The sequence below is a fragment of the Apodemus sylvaticus genome, chromosome 16 (genome assembly GCF_947179515.1).
Source record: "Apodemus sylvaticus chromosome 16, mApoSyl1.1, whole genome shotgun sequence".
NCBI classification, from domain to species: domain Eukaryota; kingdom Metazoa; phylum Chordata; class Mammalia; order Rodentia; family Muridae; genus Apodemus; species Apodemus sylvaticus.
This window is the reverse complement of record NC_067487.1, coordinates 36,644,955-36,668,436: the sequence shown is the minus strand read 5'-3', so window position 1 is coordinate 36,668,436 and position 23,482 is coordinate 36,644,955. Positions and strand designations below refer to the sequence as shown.

The following is a 23,482-nucleotide window of genomic DNA, read 5'->3' as shown; positions in this document are numbered from 1 at the left end:
CCTACTGCACGTTCAGCCTTCCTTCTTCTAGACTCTGCTCACCATCCCTGTGTCCCTCGTGCTGGTCACCCTCTTTTGAAGTCCATCTCATACACTCTTACTAAATGGCTTTCTCCTAGTGCCATATGTATTGATCTGTGACTAGTTAGATGCTCTCTACCCTCTGTTGAACTAAGAAAAGTAAAAGCATTTCAGTTATGACCTTGAAAATACTGTTCTAACAGAAGTACTTTTCTAAATAGTATTTAGACTCTGTGGCCCTTTTTATAAATTAAGTAGTTTTGCGGTGTTGATTGTACAAGTTTTAAAATTACAAATAACTTCTAGAGGGATAACTTCAGCAGTACACATTTTCCACAAGTTTCAACAGCTTTTTTACTGTGTTAGCATAGGGTAAGGAAGACTTCTTTCTCTTCCCATATTCTCTGGTTTCTCACACTGCTGTCAGATGTCAAAGCTGGGGAAGAACACTTCAGGGACTGGAGCACCTAATTTTGTTTACTGTGGTTAACTTGAATTTTGATTCTAAGTTCAAAGAGAAATTATAGATACTCATGCACTCAGGCATACAAATTGATCATTCTTAATATTACACCCAGAATGCTACAGCAACTGAGGCTTTTTGAGCAGTGACATGAACAGAAAATTGTACATGTGACCTCATGGGACTAGTTGTACTCAACACAAGAACATTGAGTTCAGTCTCCAGAATATGTATGTAATGTACATTTGAACTTAAATGAATTTATGTTATGCCCACACATAAATTATTTCATGGCATATATGCAGAAATTCTGAAATTTGAAAAAAAAATCAAGATCTGAAACACATCTGGTTCTAAGGATGTTTGATAATGGTCACTTAGCCATTCATTGGTGAGAGTCAGAGTCCTATGTGACTTTCAAAAACATTTTCCCTAGCATTTTACTATAAAACATTTCAAAGAATTTCAAAAAACTGCGGTGGTTAGCATGTATTCCCACTGTGTAGATTTTATTATCTACTGTCTGTCCACCTGTCCCTCTGTGTCTTTGTCATTCCATCTAAGTTTCTCTAACACTTTCTGAAGAAGCCTGCAAAGGACGCATTGTTTAGTCCTGAGGGAGATGCGCATGCGCTGTTGGCTGTTGCAGGGTTTGCTGCTGGCTTGTTAGTCCGGTGCACTGGTCTCACGTGCGCAGTTTGCATTTCATGATAGCTAATGATCCTGAGAATTTTGTGCTCGCTTATCAAACTACAGACACAGAATCCTTTGTAACACAGAATTTTAGTATCTTTAATTTTAGTATCTGTAGTTTAAACTCTTTGATCTATGAATTTTACTTGGATTCTGTTGCTTATTCTTGTACATTTAGGAGATGTTAGGACTGAGTTTGATGAGTGTCGTGCAGTTTTTCACTGTAGTCTCAGGGAGTATTAGACGGGGAAACATTTATAGCCACCTGTGTTCATCAGTTTCTACATATGAAATAGAAATTAATAAGAAATTTAGGTGATGAGAATAATGTCAACTTCCAGTTAGTAGGAAAATTCTGAGAATACTTGGTATCTACTATATGATATCAAGTAAATAACCAAATAGTATAATTTAACTTGGGAAAATCACAGATTTTTTATTATGACACATTATTGTAGAATTTCTTTCTTAGTTTAATTTTTTTGACTTTTATCCTCTTTAGGTATTATTAATTTATGTAAACCTGGAAATTCTGGGATACAATCTCTAATTGGAGTTCTTTGCATACCAAATATGGAAATAAGGGTAGGTAACAGTTATTGCAATTCTTACATGCCTAGACCTTTAAAGGTTACATTAGGGACTGGAGAGAGGGCTTATTGGTAAGGTTCCAGCACACACGTCTCTGCACTGCCAGGGGAATCCAGTGCCTCGGGTCCAAAAGCACACAGACTCTTTAGAAATAGTATTTTTTCTAAAATGTAAAATGCAAGTAAAGAAGAAAGGTATTCTTATTTTATAAGAGTCAAGCATAGAAAGACATTTATCAAAAAATACATAGTATATTTATACAGTTGTGCTTTGTAATTTGTACACTTTTGATACCATGTTACCATGTTTTATCTTGAAGATGGTAGTTTTTCACTAAAGCTCTTAGGTCTTGATTTATTAGCTATATTTCTAAATTATAATTAGTAAGTTTATATTAAATAGCTAAACCAGATTCAATGTGGAGAAAACATACATTAGCTTTTAAACTATCTTTTCCCTTAAATGTTTTTAATTTTGTTTTCACATTTTGCCTTCTAGTTTTAAGTGAACTGTACCTGTAGGAGGAGAAACTGTTAGAAAGCATCTGGGTGTGCATGCTTAAAATGTGAACTAAAAGTCACCAGGGCATGGAGGTGGGAGGGTTTGCTGATCACCGACAGATCTCTGTCAAGAAACAAAGGAGCAGTTTTGTTCCCCCCTTTTTTATGTGTTGGGAATTACGCCCTGGAATGAGCCACCCCTCTGATGTCAGCTGACTTCTGTGCCTGTACATGAAAGAAGGAAATCTGTTTCCAAATTGTGATAAGGAAAGGTTAAAAAATTAAATGATACCTATGTTAAATATTTAGTAATTACCCCTTAAGTGTGCTTCTGTTACTTTGTTATTCTGTGAACATGATCTTTTAAAAGGCATTAAGGACTTTTTCTGTAGAAGTAAGTGCACTGTGTTTGTTATTCCAGCGAGGTCTGCTCGAAGTGCTCTATGATATCTTTCGTCTCCCTCTGCCTGTTGTGACAGACGAGTTCATAGAAGCCCTGCTCAGTGTAGGTAGGTTCTGAAGGTCACTGGGTTCTGTCACTTACATTAACATGTGACGATGCAAACAGCTCACTAAATACAAATATGAACATTTTCTTCTCTTTCTGGTAATTAGAGAATTGTCTAATGTATAAAATGCCTAAGTCTCCAAATGAAGGAAGTTACAAGTGTGTACATTCCCATGAACTGTGTGTTATGTGCGTGTACAGGTGTGCGCACTTCTAATGCTGCTGTCAGAAGCACACACCTCCTGACCAGCCCAGGTAGCTGCGCCGGTGTCAGTCATCCCCAAGTGTTATTTTAAAGCCATGTTGAAGTCTTCCTGGCCTGGATAGCTGATAGTCCATGCTCCTCTGTTCCAGTATTGCCTAATCTGCTAACCTCATTTTCATTCTTTTAGATCCAGGGAGATTCCAGGACAGTTGGAGGCTTTCGGATGGCTTTGTGGCAGCTGAGGCAAAAACCATTCTTCCCCATCGTGCTAGATCCAGGTAGGCCTTAGAGAGAAAAAGAACTGCCGCTTCTCACCCTCACCCTCACCCTCACCCTCACCACCACCGCTTTGATGGTATGTGAAACGCTTACATTGTCACTGTGCTTTGGCTTCCAGGCCAGACCTCATGGACAATTATTTGGCACTGATACTCTCTGCATTTATTCGTAATGGGCTTTTAGAGGTAATATTTACAAACCTTTATCTTATATTGTTTGTTCAAAAAATTCTTAGGAGTGAAAACCAGGTCTGGTGTAGAAATGTCTTGACCTGCACTGCTCCCTTCTTGCCTCCTAGGGCTTGGTGGAAGTGATAACGAACAGTGACGACCACATCTCCGTGAGGGCCACCATCCTGTTAGGAGAGCTCTTACATATGGTGAGTCCTGCCTCTTTTGCCTTGTGGTTGGACTTTGAGGATTTTAATTGATTAATTGGGTTAATTGAATGGTGTTACTTTTGATAGCTTATAGAATACATTATCATTTTGCCAAAACCTTTGGTACCTATTCCTGGTAGATTTCTACGTGTCTAGATTAACTTGTTTTGTAAATGTAACAAGTGTTGAAAATATGAAATACTCAATGTTGGTATTTTTTTGAAAAAGTTCTAAATAATAATCGTTTTACCTGAGTGTCAGTGATTTCCATAAACTAATAGTTTAAGTTCACAGAGTGAGACTGGGGTGAGGCCTCAGGTAACTCCATGATTTTAGGGCCTTTCTAATGATTAGAAACTATGGGCCTTTGACCTTGAAGTGATTTTATTTTTTTTGACACATTTTTTTCATAGGCATAAGTGGCTTACTTCTATCAGTAAGAGTTAACAGTACCCCACCCCCACCCCATCTTAAGTGTTTCTGGCTGGGCATGATAGTATACTTTTGATCTTAATCTCAGTACTCAGGAAGTAGAGGCAAGAGGATCTATGAGTTCAAGGCCAGCCTGGTCTACATAGTGAATGTCAGAACAGCCAGGGCTACATGCACTATCTCAGAAGACAAAACCAAACAAGTGTGTTTCTTTCTTTCTTCCCATCTCTCTTCTCCCTACCTGGCAGCTGAGCTGCATATGCGAGGGAATTAGACAGGGTACAAAGCCTGTCCTTTTAATCAGTGACTTAGCCACTTGCTCCAGCCTCATCAAGCCTGTTGGTAAAAGCACTGAACAGCCCTGTGGACTCTAAGGTCAGGGGAGCAGCGTGCCGGTTCTCAGATACCCCTTCCTATAAGACACTGGTGTTCATCTCCTGTATATGAAGGAGTCTTTTGATAGAAATTAAATGGTTTTCTGTGAGCCCCAGAATTCTGTGATTCGTATGAAAGACAAAAGCACGCTGGATTAAAGGATAGCAATATAAATTTGATGCTTTTTATCATACCTTCTCCCCTTTTACATTTAATAAATATTTTTATTGGTAGAAAGCTGGACATGTTTCTATTTAAGAACTGGTGCTGCATGGGACCAATGTGTTCTGAGGTAGATACAGCAGCCTCTGTACTTTTCTCAACTGCAGCACTTTGTTACACAATTCTCCAGATCATTTAAGAAATTTGATTGGCAGCTTTTAGAGCCATATTTAAAAATTATAGATATATGATAATTAGTGGCTTTATTAATTTTTATTCTTAGTCTTTAAAATAATTTATAGTGTGCATGTGTCTGTGTGTGTTTGTGTGTTCACACATATGCATGTGTACAATTGTGCCATGGTTCATTGGGGGTCAGAAGACAGCTTTGGAGGAGTTGGTTCTCTTTCTGCCATGTGGATCCTGGGATAAAACTCAGCTCCTCATATTTAGTGGCAGATACCTATCCTGCAGAGAGCTGACTCATTGGCTCCAGACTGTCATTCTTATTGAAATTTGATGCGATTAAAAATTGTAAGTGTGTGTGGGCAGAAAAAATTAAGTTGTTTTCATGAAAAGCCTTGGGTTTTATTGGTCTTACATATACTGTATCATAACTGTAGATAACTGTGTTTGTCTCTGAAGTCTCATGAAGCGTCCTGTTTCTTGTAGGCAAACACCATCCTGCCTCACTCGCACAGCCACCATCTGCACTGCTTGCCAACCCTTATGAACATGGCTGCGTCCTTCGATATTCCCAAGGAAAAGAGGCTGTGAGTATCAGAGCCTTGGCAGTGTGCTCGGTGTGCTTAGTGCCTGCCTCGATAGCCTTCAGTGCTGAGAGAAACAAGTAGTGTTGGTGGGCTATGCTTGGGAGTTCCCTCTGGGAGCTTCCAGAATGGAAAGTCACAATTCTCAAAATAGTAATAATTTGTAGTTGAGGCTATAAAGTGTTAGTAAGTGGTAGATTGACATTTTTCCTTTCATGTTTCTAAACAAGGCTTTACTCTGACTGATATAGAGAGTTTTTCTCTTATGGTCTTATCTTGTTTGCTTTTATGATCTGGGAAAAGTTATATATTCTCCCTGTAAGCAAAATGCAGTTCCCTCCCTCTTTGGAACTGTGAACATTTGTTTAAAATTGCACATTCTTCAAAAGTTTAATTAGTTTTAGTAATGTGTATGTTTGCAGATAGACCTAACTATGAATAAATAACAATTACTCATTTTAATTTTTCCAATAAATAGACTAGAGACATATTGTTTAACTGAGGAATTAGCAGAACGTCATGGTTCTAACTAGAAGCTTATAATATAATAAAGAAGGTTTATCTTAGTAGTTCCCTAAGTAGGTGAATGCTTTCTCAAAACCTGGTGTTCCAAACTCTGTCTGTCAAATTAAGGTCACAAGTTTCAGGGATTATTAAGATTTAAAATTGTTAAGATCTTAAAATTATTAAGATTTAAAATAACTGAAATAGGCCAGGCGGTGGTGGTGCACGCCTGTAATCCCAGCACTCTGGGAGGCAGAGGCAGGCGGATTTCTGAGTTCGAGGCCAGCCTGGTCTACAGAGTGAGTTCTAGGACAGCCAGGGCTATACAAAGAAACCCTGTCTCAAAAAAAACAAATTCAAAAAACCAAAAATAATAATAATAATGCCAACAACAACAACAATAATAATAACTGAAATAGTAGTAGTCTTAAATTTTTTCTTTCTTTAACTCCCTAAGTTGTCTTTATTGACATATTACATACTTGCCAGTCTGACTGCATCCTAAGGGTTTTAGATTCTATTTATCACAAGTTCTAAAGCTGAAACTTAGTTGTTGCCAAATTCTTGAAAAGTATACTTCTGCATATAACAAATAAATAATTGAATAATTTAGAAGATTCTAATTAGTATTAATGATCAATGTAGAAGATAGAGACAATTCGGTTAATATTAGGATCATGGATTATATTGATGGGTAGTAAAATGGTTTTTGCAGCTTCTTATAAACAAAAATCAGTTTCAAGTAGAATAACACATTAAATGTGAGAAACAAAGCTCTACAGCTTTAGTAAGAAAACTGGCTTTTGCCGGGCGTGGTGGTGCACGCCTTTAATCCCAGCACTTGGGAGGCAGAGGCAGGCAGATTTCTGAGTTCGAGGCCAGCCTGGTCTACAGAGTGAATTCCAGGACAGCCAGGGCTACACAGAGAAACCCTGTCTCAAAAAACCAAAAAAAAAAAAAAAGAAAGAAAGAAAGAAGGAAGGAAGGAAGAAAGAAGGAAGAGAGAGAGACAAAGAAAGAAAGAAAGAAAGAAAGAAAGAAAGAAAGAAAGAAAGAAAGAAAGAAAGAAAGAAAGAAAGAAAGAAAGAAAGAAAAAGAAAGAAAACCGCCTTTTGACTTAAATGCTTGTGTATACCTGTGAGTGTGCAGGAAAGAGTCATGCTGGCCATCTGTGTAGCCATTCAAAGTTGCAGACAGACGTCTCCTTATATTAATTGCCACCTCACTTTATGTGACAGAGTGTCTCCCTGAAGTGGGAGCTCACCTCTCCCTTCTGGCTAGGCTGGCTGAGTAGCCCATGGTATTTGGGAGTTGGGATTTGGGTAGCCTTCACCTCGAGACCTGAGGCGAAAGGTGCACACTCTGGTGCTTGCATTTTGTAAGTACTAGGGTTTCAAACCCAGGTACTACTCATGCAAAGGAACCCACTGACCCATCTCGCCAGTACTCATACGGAATTCTTAAAACCCATATACAAAATGGGCCTGCCACCTTAAAGGAAGGATGAGCATGTGAAAGCATGAGCCCCCACAGCGTTCCTTACGTAAATTAGCAGTGCTGACCTGCTGTCATCATGCTCCCACGCTTGACCAGATGTTGCTTGGGCATCCCTGCTCTTGAGTTTGTGTAAGCTTAAGTAACTTAGCAGCCATTGCCTCAGACACGCGAGCCCTGCCATAGTGTTGACTGGTTTTTCCTCGTTAGGCGAGCCAGTGCAGCCCTGAACTGTTTAAAACGTTTCCATGAGATGAAGAAGCGAGGACCGAAGCCCTACAGCCTTCATTTAGACCACATCGTTCAGAAAGCAATCGCCACTCATCAGAAGCGGGATCAGTACCTTCGAGTTCAGAAAGACATATTTGTTCTTAAGGTACTGACATGAAAAATGAGCATAAGTTTAATTAGTTTCCTAATTCTCAGCAACCGAATTGTCTGGGTTTTCAATTTTATGCAAGCAGATTGGTTTTACCATGAATAGGAATCCTTGAGCTGCATTTATGTGTATGTGAGGGTAGAATGGGTTGCAAGAGTTGGTGTAGATGTGTACATATGTGTGTGAAGACCATGTGCCTTGGGTTTTTCATCTTTGTTTGTTTTTGAGACAGGGTCTCTTACTAACAAAAACCTCCCCCATAGGCCTGGCCCCCCTTACATTTCTTCACAGTGCCGGGATAGCATGTGTAGGTTCTGGGACTTGAACTGAAGTCTGCATGCTTGTAAGGCAAGCACTTACTAACTGAACCATCCCACGCCCTGGTTGGTGTTTCATTGACCTTTTGAAAATAATCATTGAGGATCTTTGACAATCTAACTATAAATCCTACCCCCATTTTTTTCATTTTTAAAATTAGAAATGTGTTCTGACGTGAGCCTAGACTGCCTAATTGTCCTTCTTACTATCTGGTGATTTTAGGATACAGAGGAAGCTCTTTTAATAAACCTTAGAGATAGCCAAGTCCTTCAACATAAAGAGAACCTTGAATGGAATTGGAATCTGATCGGGACCATCCTCAAGGTATGATAGTCCTCCATGGAGATCGCCGCGTTGTCGTCATTCTGTTACTCTTTATTTGTTAGAGTTAAATGCTTAGGCATTGTCATATAACCATTATATAATATATTGTGTTTTTCTAGTGGCCAAATGTAAATCTAAGAAACTATAAAGATGAGCAGTTGCACAGGTATGTAAAATCTATTGAAGAACTTAAATTTATATTAAGCTTAAAAGTAATCATTGATTTTTGTTTTAAATGATATTTTTATGTGCTGCCTTATAATCAGTGCATCAGCTAAATTTCTTATTACTTACTCTGCTTCTAGCTCTGGCCTTAGCTTTACTTTGGGGTAGTGTTACTTGGCTTGAGGTCCTAACCCTGACACAAGGATGGCATTCAGAAAGGGTGTGTGTTTTCTTGGGCTGCTTGTGCTCAGTCTCAGACCATCTTCTGAGCATGCGCTCTTTGTCCTGGTCACTGCACTCCGCTGTCTGCACAGCAGGCTGCATCACAGCACACAGAGTGAGCATGCGTTCTTCCTCCTGGCCACTGCACTGCACTCCGCTGTCCTCACAGCAGGCTGCATCGCAGCACACAGAGCATGTGGAGCCTCTGCTCTCCGCTGCACCTGTGTGCTTCTCTTCTGAATGACTGAGCCACCACTGTTACCAATCGCCCTGGATGGAAAGGTCTGACTGTGGCTCAGAGAAGTTCCTATCATTAACATTTCTTACACTGTAATCATATGTAATGATATGGAACTATGTTTATATCAGGTTTTAAGAAATATATAGAACCAACAAATTACAGTGAAATTAAGACGCATGGTACTCTTGAGAACCTTTAAGAAAAACCTGAATGATATCTTCATAAATTTTGTTTGTACTTCCTGCTATCTTTCTGGGTTACACTGTTGTGCATGAAATTAAGCTGAATTTTATAGAGTTGAGCACAACATTGAGAGTCACTGAATACCGTGCATCAGTCAGTAAATCAGTGTCTGTAGCCGGCTTCCCCGTGTCTCCCCAGCCTTACAGCCTGGGCTCCCTCTGCTCTGTGGAGCTTTACGTTGCTCTTTTGGTTTTTTGAGGCCAGAACCTCCTGTGTAGCCCAGGCTCAGCTGACACCCATTGTGTGCTCTGACTTGGCTTCGAGCTTCTGCTCTTTTACCTCCCGAGTGCTGAGGACTTAAAGTGTGTGTCCCATGCCTGCCCAGGTCTGAACGCTGCCTGCCAGGCCTTACTGTAACTCGTTACTCAGCCAACAGTTTCCCTCTGATTGCTTTTTAAAATTCGTGAAATGTACCAAGGTGTTTGTTTATAAGCTAAATTGTTGGGTTTCCTACTTTGTCCTAATTTCGCCTTACTTTTAGGTTTGTGCGCAGACTTCTCTACTTTTACAAGCCCAGCAGTAAACTGTACGCTAGTCTGGATCTGGACTTTGCCAAGGCCAAGCAGCTCACGGTTGTTGGTTGTCAGTTTACAGAATTTCTTCTTGAGTCTGAAGAGGTAAGCCTTCCAGACTTTGACAGCAGGCGTTTTCTGTTCGCTCCGCCCCCTTCTTTTTCCTCCTCTACTACTCTCTGCTTCTTTCCCCCATTTTTTTTAATCTTTTTTTTCTTTCCCCACTTTTTCTTTCTTTAAGACATATTGTGTAGCGCTGGCTAGCATGGATTTTACAGCGTAGGCCATGTTTACCTCGAACACAATGATCTACCTACTAGAGTGCTGGGATTAAAGTGTACCCCCAACACATCTGCCCTTCTGGCTTACTTCTATTTCCTAGTCTGTTAAGCTCTGTTTGAAATATAAGCTTAGACATACATTTGAATTCTGACATAGTCCCTACCTAGTTATAAAATTATCTACCCTTTAGGTGGACTAGTTTACCCTCAGGTAAGATGGAGAGATGGGAAATGAAGACTATATCCAGGTAACATTGTTTTCATTGGAAGTGTTAAAATTCACTCAGTGGGACTGGAGAGACGGACGGCTCAGCCGTTGAGAGCACTGACTGTTCTTCCAGAGGTCTTGAGTTCAATCCCAGCAACCGCGTGGTGGCTCACAGCCATCTGTAATGAGATCCAGCTCCCTCTTCTGGAGTGTTTGAAGACAGCTATAATGTACTTAACATATAATCAGTCAATCAATCAATCAATCTTTGGGTCGGAGTGAGCGGGCCCGAGAGAGCAACCATCAGTAGTGAGATCTGATGCCCTCTTTTGGAGTGTCTGAGACAGCTACAGTATACTTATACATATAATAAATAAATAAATCTTTAAAAATAAAGTTCAGTTACTGATCCTATATGATACTAGTGACTTACCATCACTAAATTTTTTTATGGCCATTAAAGATGATTTTCTAATTACAGGACGGGCAAGGATACTTAGAAGATCTCGTGAAAGATATTGTTCAGTGGCTCAATGCTTCATCTGGAGTGAAACCCGAGAGAAGCCTTCAGAATAATGGTTTACTGACCACCCTTAGTCAACACTACTTCCTATTTATCGGAACACTCTCTTGTCATCCTCATGGAGTCAAAATGCTGGAAAAATGCAGTGTCTTTCAGTGGTGAGCCTTCTCAGATTATCTGCATTATGACCTAAACTTTAGTTTCTGTCAGTCCAGATACACAGTTTGCGTTTTAGTCGTATGCATGTATGTTTGGTAAATACTTTTTATCAAAAATATTTATGTAGGATTTTAAAAATGTATGTGGAATTACTTTTAAATGTCTATCCCTTAAAATAGTAATTATCTGTGTTAATAGATTTGTTAATGAATTTATCGCCTGATAGGTTAAAATTATATCTAATTAGATTTTCTGCTTTGAATATATATAATTTTTATTTGTCAATCATATTTCAATGAAGCTAGTGAAAAATAACTAAGTTGACGAATCAACACAGTAATTTATAATAATTCTTGTCTTTTAGTCTCCTTAATCTTTGTTCCTTGAAAAACCAAGATCACCTGCTAAAACTCACCGTTTCTAGCCTAGACTATAGCAGAGATGGATTAGCCAGAGTCATTCTTTCAAAAGTCCTCACGGCAGCTACGGATGTGAGTATAACACAGAGGGAAAGCGTCCTCTCCTAGTCTGCTCAGTAGAGTACTGTGTAAACTACAGGCCGAGTCATGAGAGCCTTTAGGCTAAGGAACTAAGATGCAGGGTGGAAATTGAGTTAACCATAAGCTTTAGTCTCTGTACTTACCTGGCAGGGAACATTTTGTGATCATAAAGATGTTATTTCCAGGGTACTGTGTACTTCATATATGCTGACCCCTGTGACTTCGCCAAATACAAGAAATTTGATATATAATTTATAATAGTTGGGAATTGCATTCACACATACTCTAAAAAAACAAAACAAAACCTAATCTCTGAAGAACTACATATAGAACTATCTTAGCTTAAAAGAATGATTCTACAAGTTAGAAGATATATATATGTATATATTCATATCAGATAGTAACTACACCCCAGTTCTTGTTCTTTTCAGATAGAAGAACTTTTTTTTTTTTGTTTTTAAAATGCTAGCAAATAGTCTTTGATGACTTTTGATTGTTCCTTTATCTCTGTAGGCCTGCAGACTGTATGCAACAAAACATTTACGGGTTTTATTGAGAGCTAATGTTGAATTCTTCAACAATTGGGGAATTGAGTTACTAGTAACTCAGTTACATGATAAAAACAAAACAATCTCTTCTGAAGCGCTGGACATTCTTGATGAAGCTTGTGAAGACAAGGTAAAGTCAAGATTTAGGCAAAATGGTATTAAACTATTCCATTCTAATTGGCAGTGCTACAAAAGCTCAATGTGCATAAGCATTTTGGAACTGAAAATACGCTGTCTTGGCATAATTACTAACTCAGTGATCATCTCTTTAGGCCAATCTTCATGCTCTTATTCAGATGAAACCAGCCTTATCCCACCTTGGCGACAAGGGCTTGCTTCTCCTCCTGAGGTAAGTGTGAAGTACATTTGTAGTGCCCTCTTGGTCGCGTGTACTTAATGTTAGATACAAATCTGACTCAGATATACTCCGAATTTACGTTGACTGTCTGAACCGTGCTCACTTTAGAATCGAGCGAGTCCTCCTGTGAGCTTGTGCTTAGCATTGCACGCTTGCTTGTCACGACATTTCCCTTATTTTTATTGCATTCAGTCCTTTTTCAAGTATTATGAAAGTTGATCTGCAAATAAAGGTCGAAGGCAACTTTATTAGATTTTAAAAGATAAAACCCTGAGCAGACAAACTGTAAAACCTCAACAGCTACCCTGAGGAAAACAGTGGAGGAGAGCAGTCCGAAAGGCCGTGCCCTAAGATAGCATGGTGGGCAGACAGCAGCAGACAAGCAGCCTGTGGACGGAGGGAAGCCTAGAGTGTGGGAGAGCTGCCCAACGCTTAGGAAGGCGTGCTTAGAAGGCAGACAGGAGAGGCACAGCTGGGCTGTTCTGAGTCAGGTAGCCATGTAAGTAAGGCACAGGGCTGCATGCTGCTGGGTCCTGAGATCCAGTGACGTAGCTGGGTGCTGGCTGATCTGGCTTCTGGCAACTGAATGGCCGAGTCGGATGTGGTGGCCAGGGTGTCCTTCCAGTAGGCCTATCTAAAAGAGGTGTCAGAAGTTCATTAGTGGTCTTATTGGTATAACTGTCAGATGTAGGGAGAAATGGAAAGTCCATGTGTTAGAAATTTGAATAAATTACAGATTATTTTATCCTGGATGTATTCCAAAGACTATTTCTGAAGCATATTCTTTGTGCTTGTTTAGACAATTTTTTTGGACTCAGTGTTCAGCTCTTGTTCTAATTTACAGATTTCTCTCCATTCCGAAAGGATTTTCCTACCTGAATGAAAGGGGTTATGTTGCAAAACAATTGGAAAAATGGCACAAGGTAACTTCTTACCAAATGATAAGATAGACCTTTTTTTCCTTTGGAAATTCAGACCAGCCTTCATGAGACCCTATATACAAAAACAACTAATTAAATATACATTCATATGTTAATGCTAAACTATTTTAATTTTATGCCAGTATGTATATTTCTGTACTTGGTTTTTTAATGTTAGATTTATTTATTTATTTTGTGTGTGTTGTATGAACATCAGAGGCAATGTGGACATGAGGCTCTCCCCTCCCCCCCCCCCCCCCCATGTAGCTCATGGGACTCAAACTCTGATCCTTGGGCTTGGGAACAAGCACTTTCTTGGGCTATTTGTTCTCCTGTTTATGTTGCCCACGAGTGCCTGGTGCCTGGGCAGTGGGCACCAGATCACCTGACCTGATGTCTTACTGGCTGCGAGCTGCTGTGTAGATGCTGACAGTCAAGCCTGGGTCCAGACAGGAGCCATCTCCAGCTCTTACCTCTATTTCTGGATTTCATAGCACTCTAGGTTTGAAGCAGGAGGAAGGAACATTCTCTCTTGGTAAACTCATGGGTTTGCTGGCTCTAAATGAGCTGATTTATGTTGAGTCTTCCTTGGGGGCTACTTTCCTGGGCCTCTCATTTACAGCTCTTGACAAGGGCAGTGTTTCCCCTCTTGTAGCAGAATCTCGTAGTACCACAGGCCCGCAGTTGACAGGAAGGAGTGTGTCTCCTTTCCCTTTCGTCTTGCCCTTCCTCTGCCTGTTTATATCACCTCCTAGTAGTAGACATCCACACTGGGGATGGAGGGCTGTGTCTCCTTGACCTTCCAGGTCAGTAATTTTGGACCAGATCTTCAAAATAACCCTTATCAGAAATTTAATCCATTTAATAACTTTCAGCAATGATAAAGAAATGGTTCTAGTTGTCACTGGTAAGAGATCATTGAGTCTGTATAGCCCCCATGATAATAACTAATCCTGAAGAAAGCTCAAATACTTGTCTTAATCAAGTTTTTTGTACTGATACTTTTATTAGAGACAAGTACAGTGATAGTATTTAATTAAACCACTGTTACTATTGAACAGTAAATATAAAACCTGTTGACCAGGAAAACCTTTCAGTGATCAAGCAGGGTACTAAGTTAAAGTCCCTACCTGGCATATACTTTGTTTAAAATGCAAACAGCTTCTCTTTCTTGTACTGTCTTCTCTGAAGATGCTATCCTTCACAGTTTGTTTTTTATGTACTTGAATATGTATTCAGCTGTAAGCATACATATATTCATATTTATATAATGTTCTTTATTTAAAATATAACAGACTAACTCATTTTACAAATGTAAATACAACTAATTTTTTTATTTATTAGTTTATCTTAATAGAACTTTCTAGAACACTGCATTTAGATCTACTTAGTTCATTTTTAAATACCCCTCCATCCTCTCCCTCCCTCTCTCTCTCTCTCTCTCTCTCTCTGTGTGTGTGTGTGTGTGTGTGTGTGTGTGTGTGTGTGTACCCATGTGTGGAAGTCAGAGAACAATTTGCAGGAGTCATTTAGTCATTTATCTTCTTTTATGGAATCTCTAGGGATTGAAATGGTTGTGAGGCTTGAGTTATCTCCCTGGCCACTACTTTTTTTTTCTTTTAAGGACTGCATAATTTTACCAATCCTGGTATTCACATATATTTAGATTGTGCCTGACACCTAGTTTTTTAAATAAATGGTATTTGCTTACTATTATTACATATAGATATGTATAAAGATATATATTTCATAGTTCTGAAAGTATATAAATTAGATTGTGTTTAAAAATATAATTATTAATACAAATAAATTTGGATTTAATTTCTAATAAGTGCTGCTAAGTTGCCCTCCAAGTTGGCTTCCTGATTTCTGCTGACAGTTTGAAATGACGGTCTTTGGTAATAGAGACAGCAGAATGGTACACTCACCCTAAAACATTGAGTTACAATTTTTTCCAATGGTGTGTATGAAATTTTATTTTTCATCTGACTTAAATTAGTAAGGTAAATAAATAAAAGTACTGAAATTACATAATTCAGTTAATTCTTTTTAAAATTTCTACTGAATTTCTTCAGAATTTAATGTTAAGAAGACAACTTATTAATGAAAATGAAAATTCTAATATAACAAAAGCCATTATTTGCTTACTCATTTGAAAGGAGGAAAAGCTATACAGAACTCTTTTAGATGGAATAGAGCATTTGCCTTCATAACTTACACTTTTCTTTTTCTAAAAACTGATGATCATTTTTACTTTCTCATATTTATGCTTCTAAGGTTTGCTAAATATCTTACACAATGTAGTAAAGGTCATTATGTAAACAGAAGAATTAAAACAATATTATCTTCTAGGAGTACAATTCAAAGTATGTTGACCTGATAGAGGAACAGCTTAACGAAGCCCTCACTACGTACCGGAAGCCAGTCGATGGTGATAACTACGTCCGTCGCAGTAATCAAAGGTACGGGCCAGTCGTGCATCCATTTCTTCATACCGTCTCTCAAATGCCAGATTTAAAAGCAGCTTTTAATAAGTTATTTTAAAACTGTTTCTGAGGGCTCCTAGACACTGATAGAGGAAAGCTCTTGCAAGTCTCTAATGGAAGACAGAGCTTGCTAAGCTTGCGCCATGCCGGCCCGCCCCGCCCCACTTAAATGCATACGCTCCACATCCTCACCCCGCCTGCTTCTCTAGCTCCAGCTATTACCAGTGAGCTGTGAGACCTAAGAAACTTTTATTTTCTTCGGAGAAATCCTCATAGTTTTGTCCCGCTATAGTTTTGTTAGGAATTCATACTTGTTTACTCACTTAGCATACCTAAGTGTGTTAGTAACTTTCTCAGTCATTTTCTTCACACCAGACTACAGCGACCTCATGTCTATTTGCCCGTACACCTTTATGGACAACTGGTACACCACAAAACAGGCTGCCATTTACTGGAAGTACAGGTAAAAACATGATTTGCATTTTAAATTGTAGAAAGAGTTAAAGGAAAAATCTTAATAGTGCTAAAGTATCTTTGCCAACATTTCTCAAAAGCTGTTTTAGTAACTGATTTAGCCAGTATTCAAATTGCTTGGTGTCATAATCATATAGTGTAAAATCTAAACATTAATTTTAAGGAGATGCTATTTTCTAATTAGAAGAAACAAACATATAGAAGAGCTGGCTCAGAGGGTACAGAGACACCTGGTATCTAGCTTGATGATCGTGAGTTTGCTCCTAAGGAGCCGTGTAGCCGGAGGAAAGATCCCTCCTGTGTGAGTTTTCCTCCAAAATCTTCAAGTGTGGTGTGGCACGCACACGCACGCGCGCACACACACACACAGTATTTTTAAAAACATTAATATGTACCATATAGTTCAGTAAGTACTTCATATGTAATATTTATTAACTCACAAGACCTTGTAAGACAGGTTCTAGGATCGCTTATAGATCAGGAATTCAAGGTAGAGGGATGCTCAGTAACTTGAATAACTAATTCCTTGTGTAGCATCAGCCTCAGCTAAGGTCTGTTGTCTTCACGATTCACTGAAGAAATAATCGCATACACAAAAAAGTTTAGTTTCTTCCTTGCATTGGAAGCTGAGCTGAACTTAGTGCAGATTCGTGAGAAGTGTAGACTATGACCTCAGACCCCGAGCCCCCTGAAAGGGCTGAGTGTGAAGTCACTCTTACAGTCCTGAGTGTGCAGAAATGGGGGAGCACACCTTGGCTGTCTCGTGCCAGGGTCTAGTGCATTAGAAGCATGAGATCCTTACGTGGGACTTCCTTCTTCCTCCAGAGCATCATCACGGAACTCTGCCGCAACGTTCGCGCGCCAGACTTGGATAAATGGGAAGAGATTAAAAAGCTGAAAGCCTCTCTTTGGGCCTTGGTTTGTAGTAAACATTTCTGGTCTTTGCAGTGTTTATGGGTTTTGTTTTTTAGGTTTCTTCCACTAATACTAAATAAATTTAAATTGGTTTTCCTTGAACTTGTTCTTAGATTAATATTTAAAGACCAGGATTGTTCCTACTAATTTAAAGATTATCTGTATGCTGAAAAAAAAATAGTTGTTAGACTAAACTATTAGTGCTTATGCCTTTGTTTTTCTTCTAAAATAAATTTGCTTACTACTAGCATACCTTATTTAAGTTTTGGGTTTTCTTTTTCCCATGGAGTCTTTCTCTCTCTCTCTCTCTCTCTCTGTCTCTCTCTCTGTCTCTCTGTCTCTCTCTTTCTCCCCATTAGATTTAAATATATTTCTTGGTAGATTTTAAGGTTTCTTCAAAATATTAGTCTTATAAATATTTGATTTTTTTTTTTTTTTTTTTTTTTTTTTTTTTTTTTTAGGGAAATATTGGCTCATCAAATTGGGGGCTTAATTTGCTACAGGAAGAAAATGTGATCCCAGATATACTAAAACTGGCAAAGCAGTGTGAGGTCCTGTCCATCCGAGGGTATGCTACATTCTTGAAATTTTTGTAGTGAATATATTCGTACTCAGCAATAAATGTAGGACACTTACATGGTTCTTAATTGTTGATTTAACTGTGCTGTTCTAGGGCCTTGCTCCCTGGCCTTCTTTTTGTTTTAATCACAAACTGAACAGTTTTTAAATGTCTTTTTAAGGAATATATAAATACCCATACAGTAGATTCTTCTATGGCTATTTATGAAATCTTACCTGGGAATAATAAACTGTTCTTACCACATATTTTTACATGCAGGACCTGTGTATATGTTCTTGGGCTCATAGCTAAAACCAAGCAAGGCTGCGATATTCTAAAATGTCATAGCTGGGACTCTGTGCGGCACAGTCGCAAGCACCTGTGGCCCGTGGTTCCGGACGACGTGGAGCAGCTGTGCAACGAGCTCTCCTCTGTCCCCAGCACGCTCAGCTTGAGCTCTGAGTCGACTGGCTCCAGACACAACAGCGAGAGTGAGTCTGCACCGGCAAGTGAGTCCTGGGCTGGGCCGGGGTGATCTCAGAGCTTCAGTGCAGTCGTTACCATCCCAGTTTACATTTCTCTTTTCTAATTCGTTTTTGGGTTTTGGGGGAGCAAGAGTCTTGTATGACCTGGAACTTACTAAATAGCCAAGGATGGTTTTGAATTCCTGATCTCCATGCCTCCATCTCTTGAGTGCTGGGATACAGACCTGTAGCCATACCCAGGTGCAGTGCCACCATTTTCAAAGATAGTATCTTGATGGTTGTACCTTAGTAGAAGCCGCATTTCTTTTCACAACAGTAACTACCAGCTCACCTGTTGGCTCCCTTGCTTTTTAGATAGCTTTTAGGAATTATGTAATCAGAGAGGATCATAAATCATGTATCAGAGAAACCAGCTCCTTTTTGTCTTCAGGTCTAGCAGGTTTGTACCTTCAGTAAATGACTTTACCCCTTTTTTTCATACATACACATAACTGAACTAGAATGTATTTGCTGAGAATGTATATGTCTCATTCTGCCCGTCTTACCCTTATAAAACAGATTATTTGCTTACTCCTAGCACACCTTATTTAAGGTTTTGCTTTTTCTTGCATGGACTTTTTATTTCTTTTCCCATAGTTAAATTTAAATTTGTTTTACCAGTACCAGCAAGGAAATAAATGAAAGGAGAGAGATTAGATCTGCATACACACCATAAAATAATGTTATATTTATTAATTATTAAAAATATATCAATTTTAAAATTAAATTAAAATAGTATTCATTAGGTGTTACACTAGTGTGGGGATCCACAGGTATTGCTGAATAGTAGAGCACTTGACTTTTCTGTAAAGTTCTGGGTTTATGTCAGAACTAGAGAGAAAAAAAGGAAATTGGTGGATTGTTAAAAGATGAGATGTCAGGAATAAATGATGTGTGAAGCAGACGATGGATTGATTCTAAGACAGTTGATGCTATGAGTTGTACAAAAGTGAAGGCATATTTCAAGTGAGCCAAGTGGCACACACTTTAATCCCAGCTCTTGTGGGCTGAGGTGGGGACAGAGGCAAGTGGATCTCCATGGTTTACCTGCCAGCCTGGTTTACAAAGTAAGTTCCAGGTCAGCTAGGACTGTTATACAAAGAAACCCTGTCTTAAAACAACAGTAGTAACAACAAACTAGATAACACACACTAGACCTGGTCTCATGTGCCTCAGGTTACCCCTGTTGGAAGATCACGACGCCTGTCTAGGCTACAGGATAAGTCCAAGACCAACCTGGACAGCTAGATGAGGTTTGTGTTTGGTACCAGTAAGGAAAGGAAAGAGGTCGGGTCTGCAAGTACACCTTCTTAACCCCAGCACTTAAGCCTCAAGCTCAAAGATTGTCAAGACTAGCTGGAGCTCTTAGTGAACTTGAAGCAAGATGGGCTGCAGTGTAAAACCGTGTTTCAAAAAATAAAGATAAACACAGTTATTGAACCATATTTCACCCCGAATCTGTGATAACTTGAATTATAAGATATGCTAATATTCATATTCCAACAAGAAAAAAATCTTGCCCATTGCACTTCATATTCTTTGTTACATGATTGATTCCTGAGAAATTCCATATGAAAAGTTATCTTATTGCTGCAAAATTTGGAAAGTCAGTATAATCTGCAAGCTTATTTAGGATTTTATTTTCTCTCTCTCTTTTTTTTTAAGTATATTTAAAGTCCTTAATAATCACTAAACAGAACAGTTACAAAAAGAATAAATCTTACAGATAGCATTAGACAGACACCGAGGTTAACCGATCTATTACAGTTAGGCACTAAGAATAGTATATAAAGCAAACTGGACAGTGAGCACAGTTGGTTCCAATGTGTGCCTTCACTTTGTACGTGCAGTCAGTTATCCTTTCGTATCTGTGAGATCCCAGCCTCCCACCTCTGGTCCAGAACCCACTGATTCTAATACAGACCTCCTGAATATTTTATATCATCTTTGGATCCTTTATAAGCCCAATTTGGGTGCTCAATAGTAAGTTTTGGTCTTTTGTTTGTTTGGTTGGTTGGTTTGTTGGTTTTGTTTTTGTTTGTTTTTTCTCTCTGTAGCCTCGGCTATCCTGAAACTTATTCTGTAGACCAGGCTGGCCTAGAACTCAGAAATTCTCCTGCCTCTTCCTCCCAAGGGCTGGGATTACAGGCATGCGCCACCACACCAGGCATAAGTTTTGGTCTTAATTGCTTAAGAAATACTAGCAAGAAAGGCCCATGTACATGTTTACTGTAAGCATATTTCCATGGATATTTTTGGTCTCTGGTTAGTTATGTGAATAACTCGGATGTGGTATATTTCAAGTTTAGGGAATTCATTTCTTATAAGGCGAGTATCTCCTGCCACTGTAATGTAGAGGAGAATCCACGCCGCTTCTGTCTAACAGAACGAGCATCCATGCTCAAGGGTCCTCTCATTTTATCTTGAATATTTAGAAAAATCAATAGAAGCTTCATATACGCTGTACCAGTTTGAGCACTGTAGTTTTTCTTCATGGATCCTCACCGTGATACAAATACAATCTTCTGTTATTTATTTCCATCCTAACTTTGAACTTCAGGGAAGCAGTTTTATTAATGAATCCCCTTCCTCATGACTGATTAACCGATGGGGTAGCACTTAGCCTTGTGGTGCTCTTTGTGTTTGCACGCTTTTGACAGCTGATTGCTCCCCTCCAGGCATGTTCATCCTGGAGGATGACCGCTTCGGCAGCACCTCTACCAGCACATTCTTCCTGGACATCAATGAAGATGCCGAGCCAGCATTTTATGACCGACCTGGACCTATAAAAGATAAAAATTCATTTCCCTTTTTCGCCTCTAGCAAACTTGTAAAGAATCGTATATTAAATTCACTTACTTTGCCTACTAAAAAACACCGCAGTAGCAGTGATCCAAAAGGAGGAAAATTCTCATCTGAAAATAAGACGAGCAACCGGCGAATCAGAACACTTACAGAGCCCAGCGTTGACTTTAATCACAGTGAGGACTTCACAACCATCTCCCCAGCGCAGAAAACATTACAGCTAGAGACTTCCTTTGTCGGGAATAAGCACCTTGAAGACGCTGGCAGCACTCCAAGTATTGGAGAGAATGACTTAAAGTTCCCCAAGAGTTTTGGTACAGAGAATCACAGAGAAAACACAAGCCGAGAAAGGTTGGTTGTGGAAAGCTCAGCGGGCTCACACATGAAGATCCGCAGCCAGAGCTTTAACACAGACACTACAACGAGCGGCATCAGTTCAATGAGCTCAAGCCCCTCCCGAGAGACAGTTGGTGTAGACCCTGCGACTATGGACACGGACTGTGGGAGTCTGAGTACTGTGGTAAGTACTAAAACTGTTAAGACGAGCCACTATTTGACACCACAGTCTAACCATCTGTCTCTCTCCAAATCGAACTCAGTGTCCCTGGTGCCACCAGGTTCTTCTCATACCCTTCCTAGAAGAGCACAGTCCCTTAAAGCACCCTCCATTGCAACAATAAAAAGTCTAGCAGATTGCAACTTCAGCTACACAAGTTCTAGAGATGCCTTTGGCTATGCTACATTGAAAAGATTACAGCAGCAAAGAATGCACCCGTCCTTGTCTCACTCTGAAGCTTTGGCGTCGCCGGCAAAAGATGTGCTCTTTACAGACACCATCACCATGAAGGCCAACAGCTTCGAGTCCAGACTGACGCCGAGCAGGTGAGCTGTATGCACTGAAAGATGAGGCAGAGTGGTTCGCTTTTCACAGATTGAAATGTAAGACAAGCAGCTTTAGCACAGAGAAACCAAGTCCCAGAACTGACCCATTTACCACAGTAGGCTGTGAGCTCCCTGTTACCTGATAGGATTTGAAATAGATTCTTGCAGCTGCGAGGGGGGAAAACAAACTCCATTAGGCCCTGAAAATAAACATGTTTTGCAAGGTTACACAAGTCACAAGCTTTTTTTATTTATTTCTCGCTTCTGCAAGGATCAATTTTAAAAAGAAGCATGTCGGGGGAGTCAGGAGTGTAAGACCTACAGTAACAAACACCCTCTTCAGGTAGGTCAAGTCAAAGCTCCAAGGCAGCCTCTGACTGTTTTAAAATAGCTGGAAACTTCAGTTAAATTATTTTAAGTACACATAATTAAACAGGAATCTAACACTAAATGAATTCCTGGGACTTCAAGACTAGCAAGAGTTTCTAATTATTAAATTTCCCATATTTAGGTATATCAAGCTATTAACAGTGTAGTTTAGGTTTGTTTTTTTACAATGATACACTTTGAAATTTGACTGTTATAAAGTTCCGGACCTGTATTTGTTGTTGTCGGAATTTGCACAGTTGAATTACATCCATTTAAATGATTTATACTTCGTCAAGCAGACTGCTAGGTGTCCAGTAGTAACTACTCCACTATCTGGGAAAGAGAAAATAGGCCCTCATTTATAGGATATCATTGTCAGAATTGGGAGTTACTTATGTAATTGATCAGTCTCATTTCTGATTTATAGTAACATTTTTAATAAAGAAGGTCCTGGTAGCAGATAGTGAATTTTTTCCCCTCTTAAAAAAATTTACAATAATGGTTGTTGTAACTGGAAGTCACTGGCTCTGCCGTCTCCGTGAATCTAGAACACAGACACTTAAAACTTAAACTTTAAACGTAAAACTTTACTTTCTAAGCAGAATTTTTTTTTCTTTCTCTCTACAAACCCAATAAACAAATACAGTTCAAAATGGAGCTACAGCTGCTTGAAATAGAATTGGAAAGTGAAACATTCCCATAATTCTCCCAATTCTAGTAGTCCCTGGAGAGACTAACTAGCCTTGAAAAATGTTACCTCTTTCACAAAATTCCTAAAGATCAGAAGCGAGTACTTTTTTTGGAAATTAGAAATTGTTTTTGCTTCTATAATCTTCATGGCTACTATTTCAAACACATACTTCTTTTGTGTAGAATAATTCTTTAATTTACATTTGTACATTTTTTAAGACTTGGTTTTCCAGTTAATAATGTGAGACTTTGAAAAGGGTTTCATATATTAACAAGTCATACACAGAGTGAACAGGCTCTGTTGCATGAATAGTAATGAGTGTGATGGGGTTTAGCTTACGGAGATGTCATGCGTCATGTGCCAGGGTTGTAGAATCTTCTGTGAAGAGTGCCTGTAAAGAAAGACTAGTGTTCTGTGAGATGTCCCTTACAATATTTACAAGTGATAGGATTTTACCACGGTGTGTGCCTTCTGAGTTACAGAAATCTTATATTATGACA

At 39.2% G+C, this 23,482-nt stretch overlaps 1 protein-coding gene across 4 annotated transcripts in view; it reads left to right on the top strand.

Moving 5' to 3' along the window:
• Positions 1 to 23,482, top strand: part of Rictor (RPTOR independent companion of MTOR complex 2) — a 101,399-nt gene that overhangs the window by 63,794 nt on the left and 14,123 nt on the right. For 2 of the 4 annotated variants that reach the window (XM_052160059.1, XM_052160057.1), the window contains exons 11-31: positions 1,680 to 1,762; positions 2,690 to 2,777; positions 3,169 to 3,259; positions 3,379 to 3,445; positions 3,559 to 3,639; positions 5,281 to 5,381; positions 7,587 to 7,752; positions 8,296 to 8,397; positions 8,517 to 8,563; positions 9,750 to 9,885; positions 10,751 to 10,950; positions 11,316 to 11,442; positions 11,965 to 12,129; positions 12,272 to 12,348; positions 13,202 to 13,280; positions 15,630 to 15,739; positions 16,139 to 16,226; positions 17,063 to 17,155; positions 17,614 to 17,720; positions 17,991 to 18,220; positions 20,914 to 21,922. In XM_052160059.1, the coding sequence (XP_052016019.1) occupies positions 1,680 to 1,762; positions 2,690 to 2,777; positions 3,169 to 3,259; positions 3,379 to 3,445; positions 3,559 to 3,639; positions 5,281 to 5,381; positions 7,587 to 7,752; positions 8,296 to 8,397; positions 8,517 to 8,563; positions 9,750 to 9,885; positions 10,751 to 10,950; positions 11,316 to 11,442; positions 11,965 to 12,129; positions 12,272 to 12,348; positions 13,202 to 13,280; positions 15,630 to 15,739; positions 16,139 to 16,226; positions 17,063 to 17,155; positions 17,614 to 17,720; positions 17,991 to 18,220; positions 20,914 to 21,922 (3,247 nt within the window). Of the gene's footprint in view, positions 1 to 1,679; positions 1,763 to 2,689; positions 2,778 to 3,168; positions 3,260 to 3,378; positions 3,446 to 3,558; positions 3,640 to 5,280; positions 5,382 to 7,586; positions 7,753 to 8,295; positions 8,398 to 8,516; positions 8,564 to 9,749; positions 9,886 to 10,750; positions 10,951 to 11,315; positions 11,443 to 11,964; positions 12,130 to 12,271; positions 12,349 to 13,201; positions 13,281 to 15,629; positions 15,740 to 16,138; positions 16,227 to 17,062; positions 17,156 to 17,613; positions 17,721 to 17,990; positions 18,221 to 20,913; positions 21,923 to 22,193; positions 22,266 to 23,482 lie in introns of all 4 variants that reach the window. The other 2 variants (XM_052160061.1, XM_052160058.1) reach the window with 2 other exon arrangements.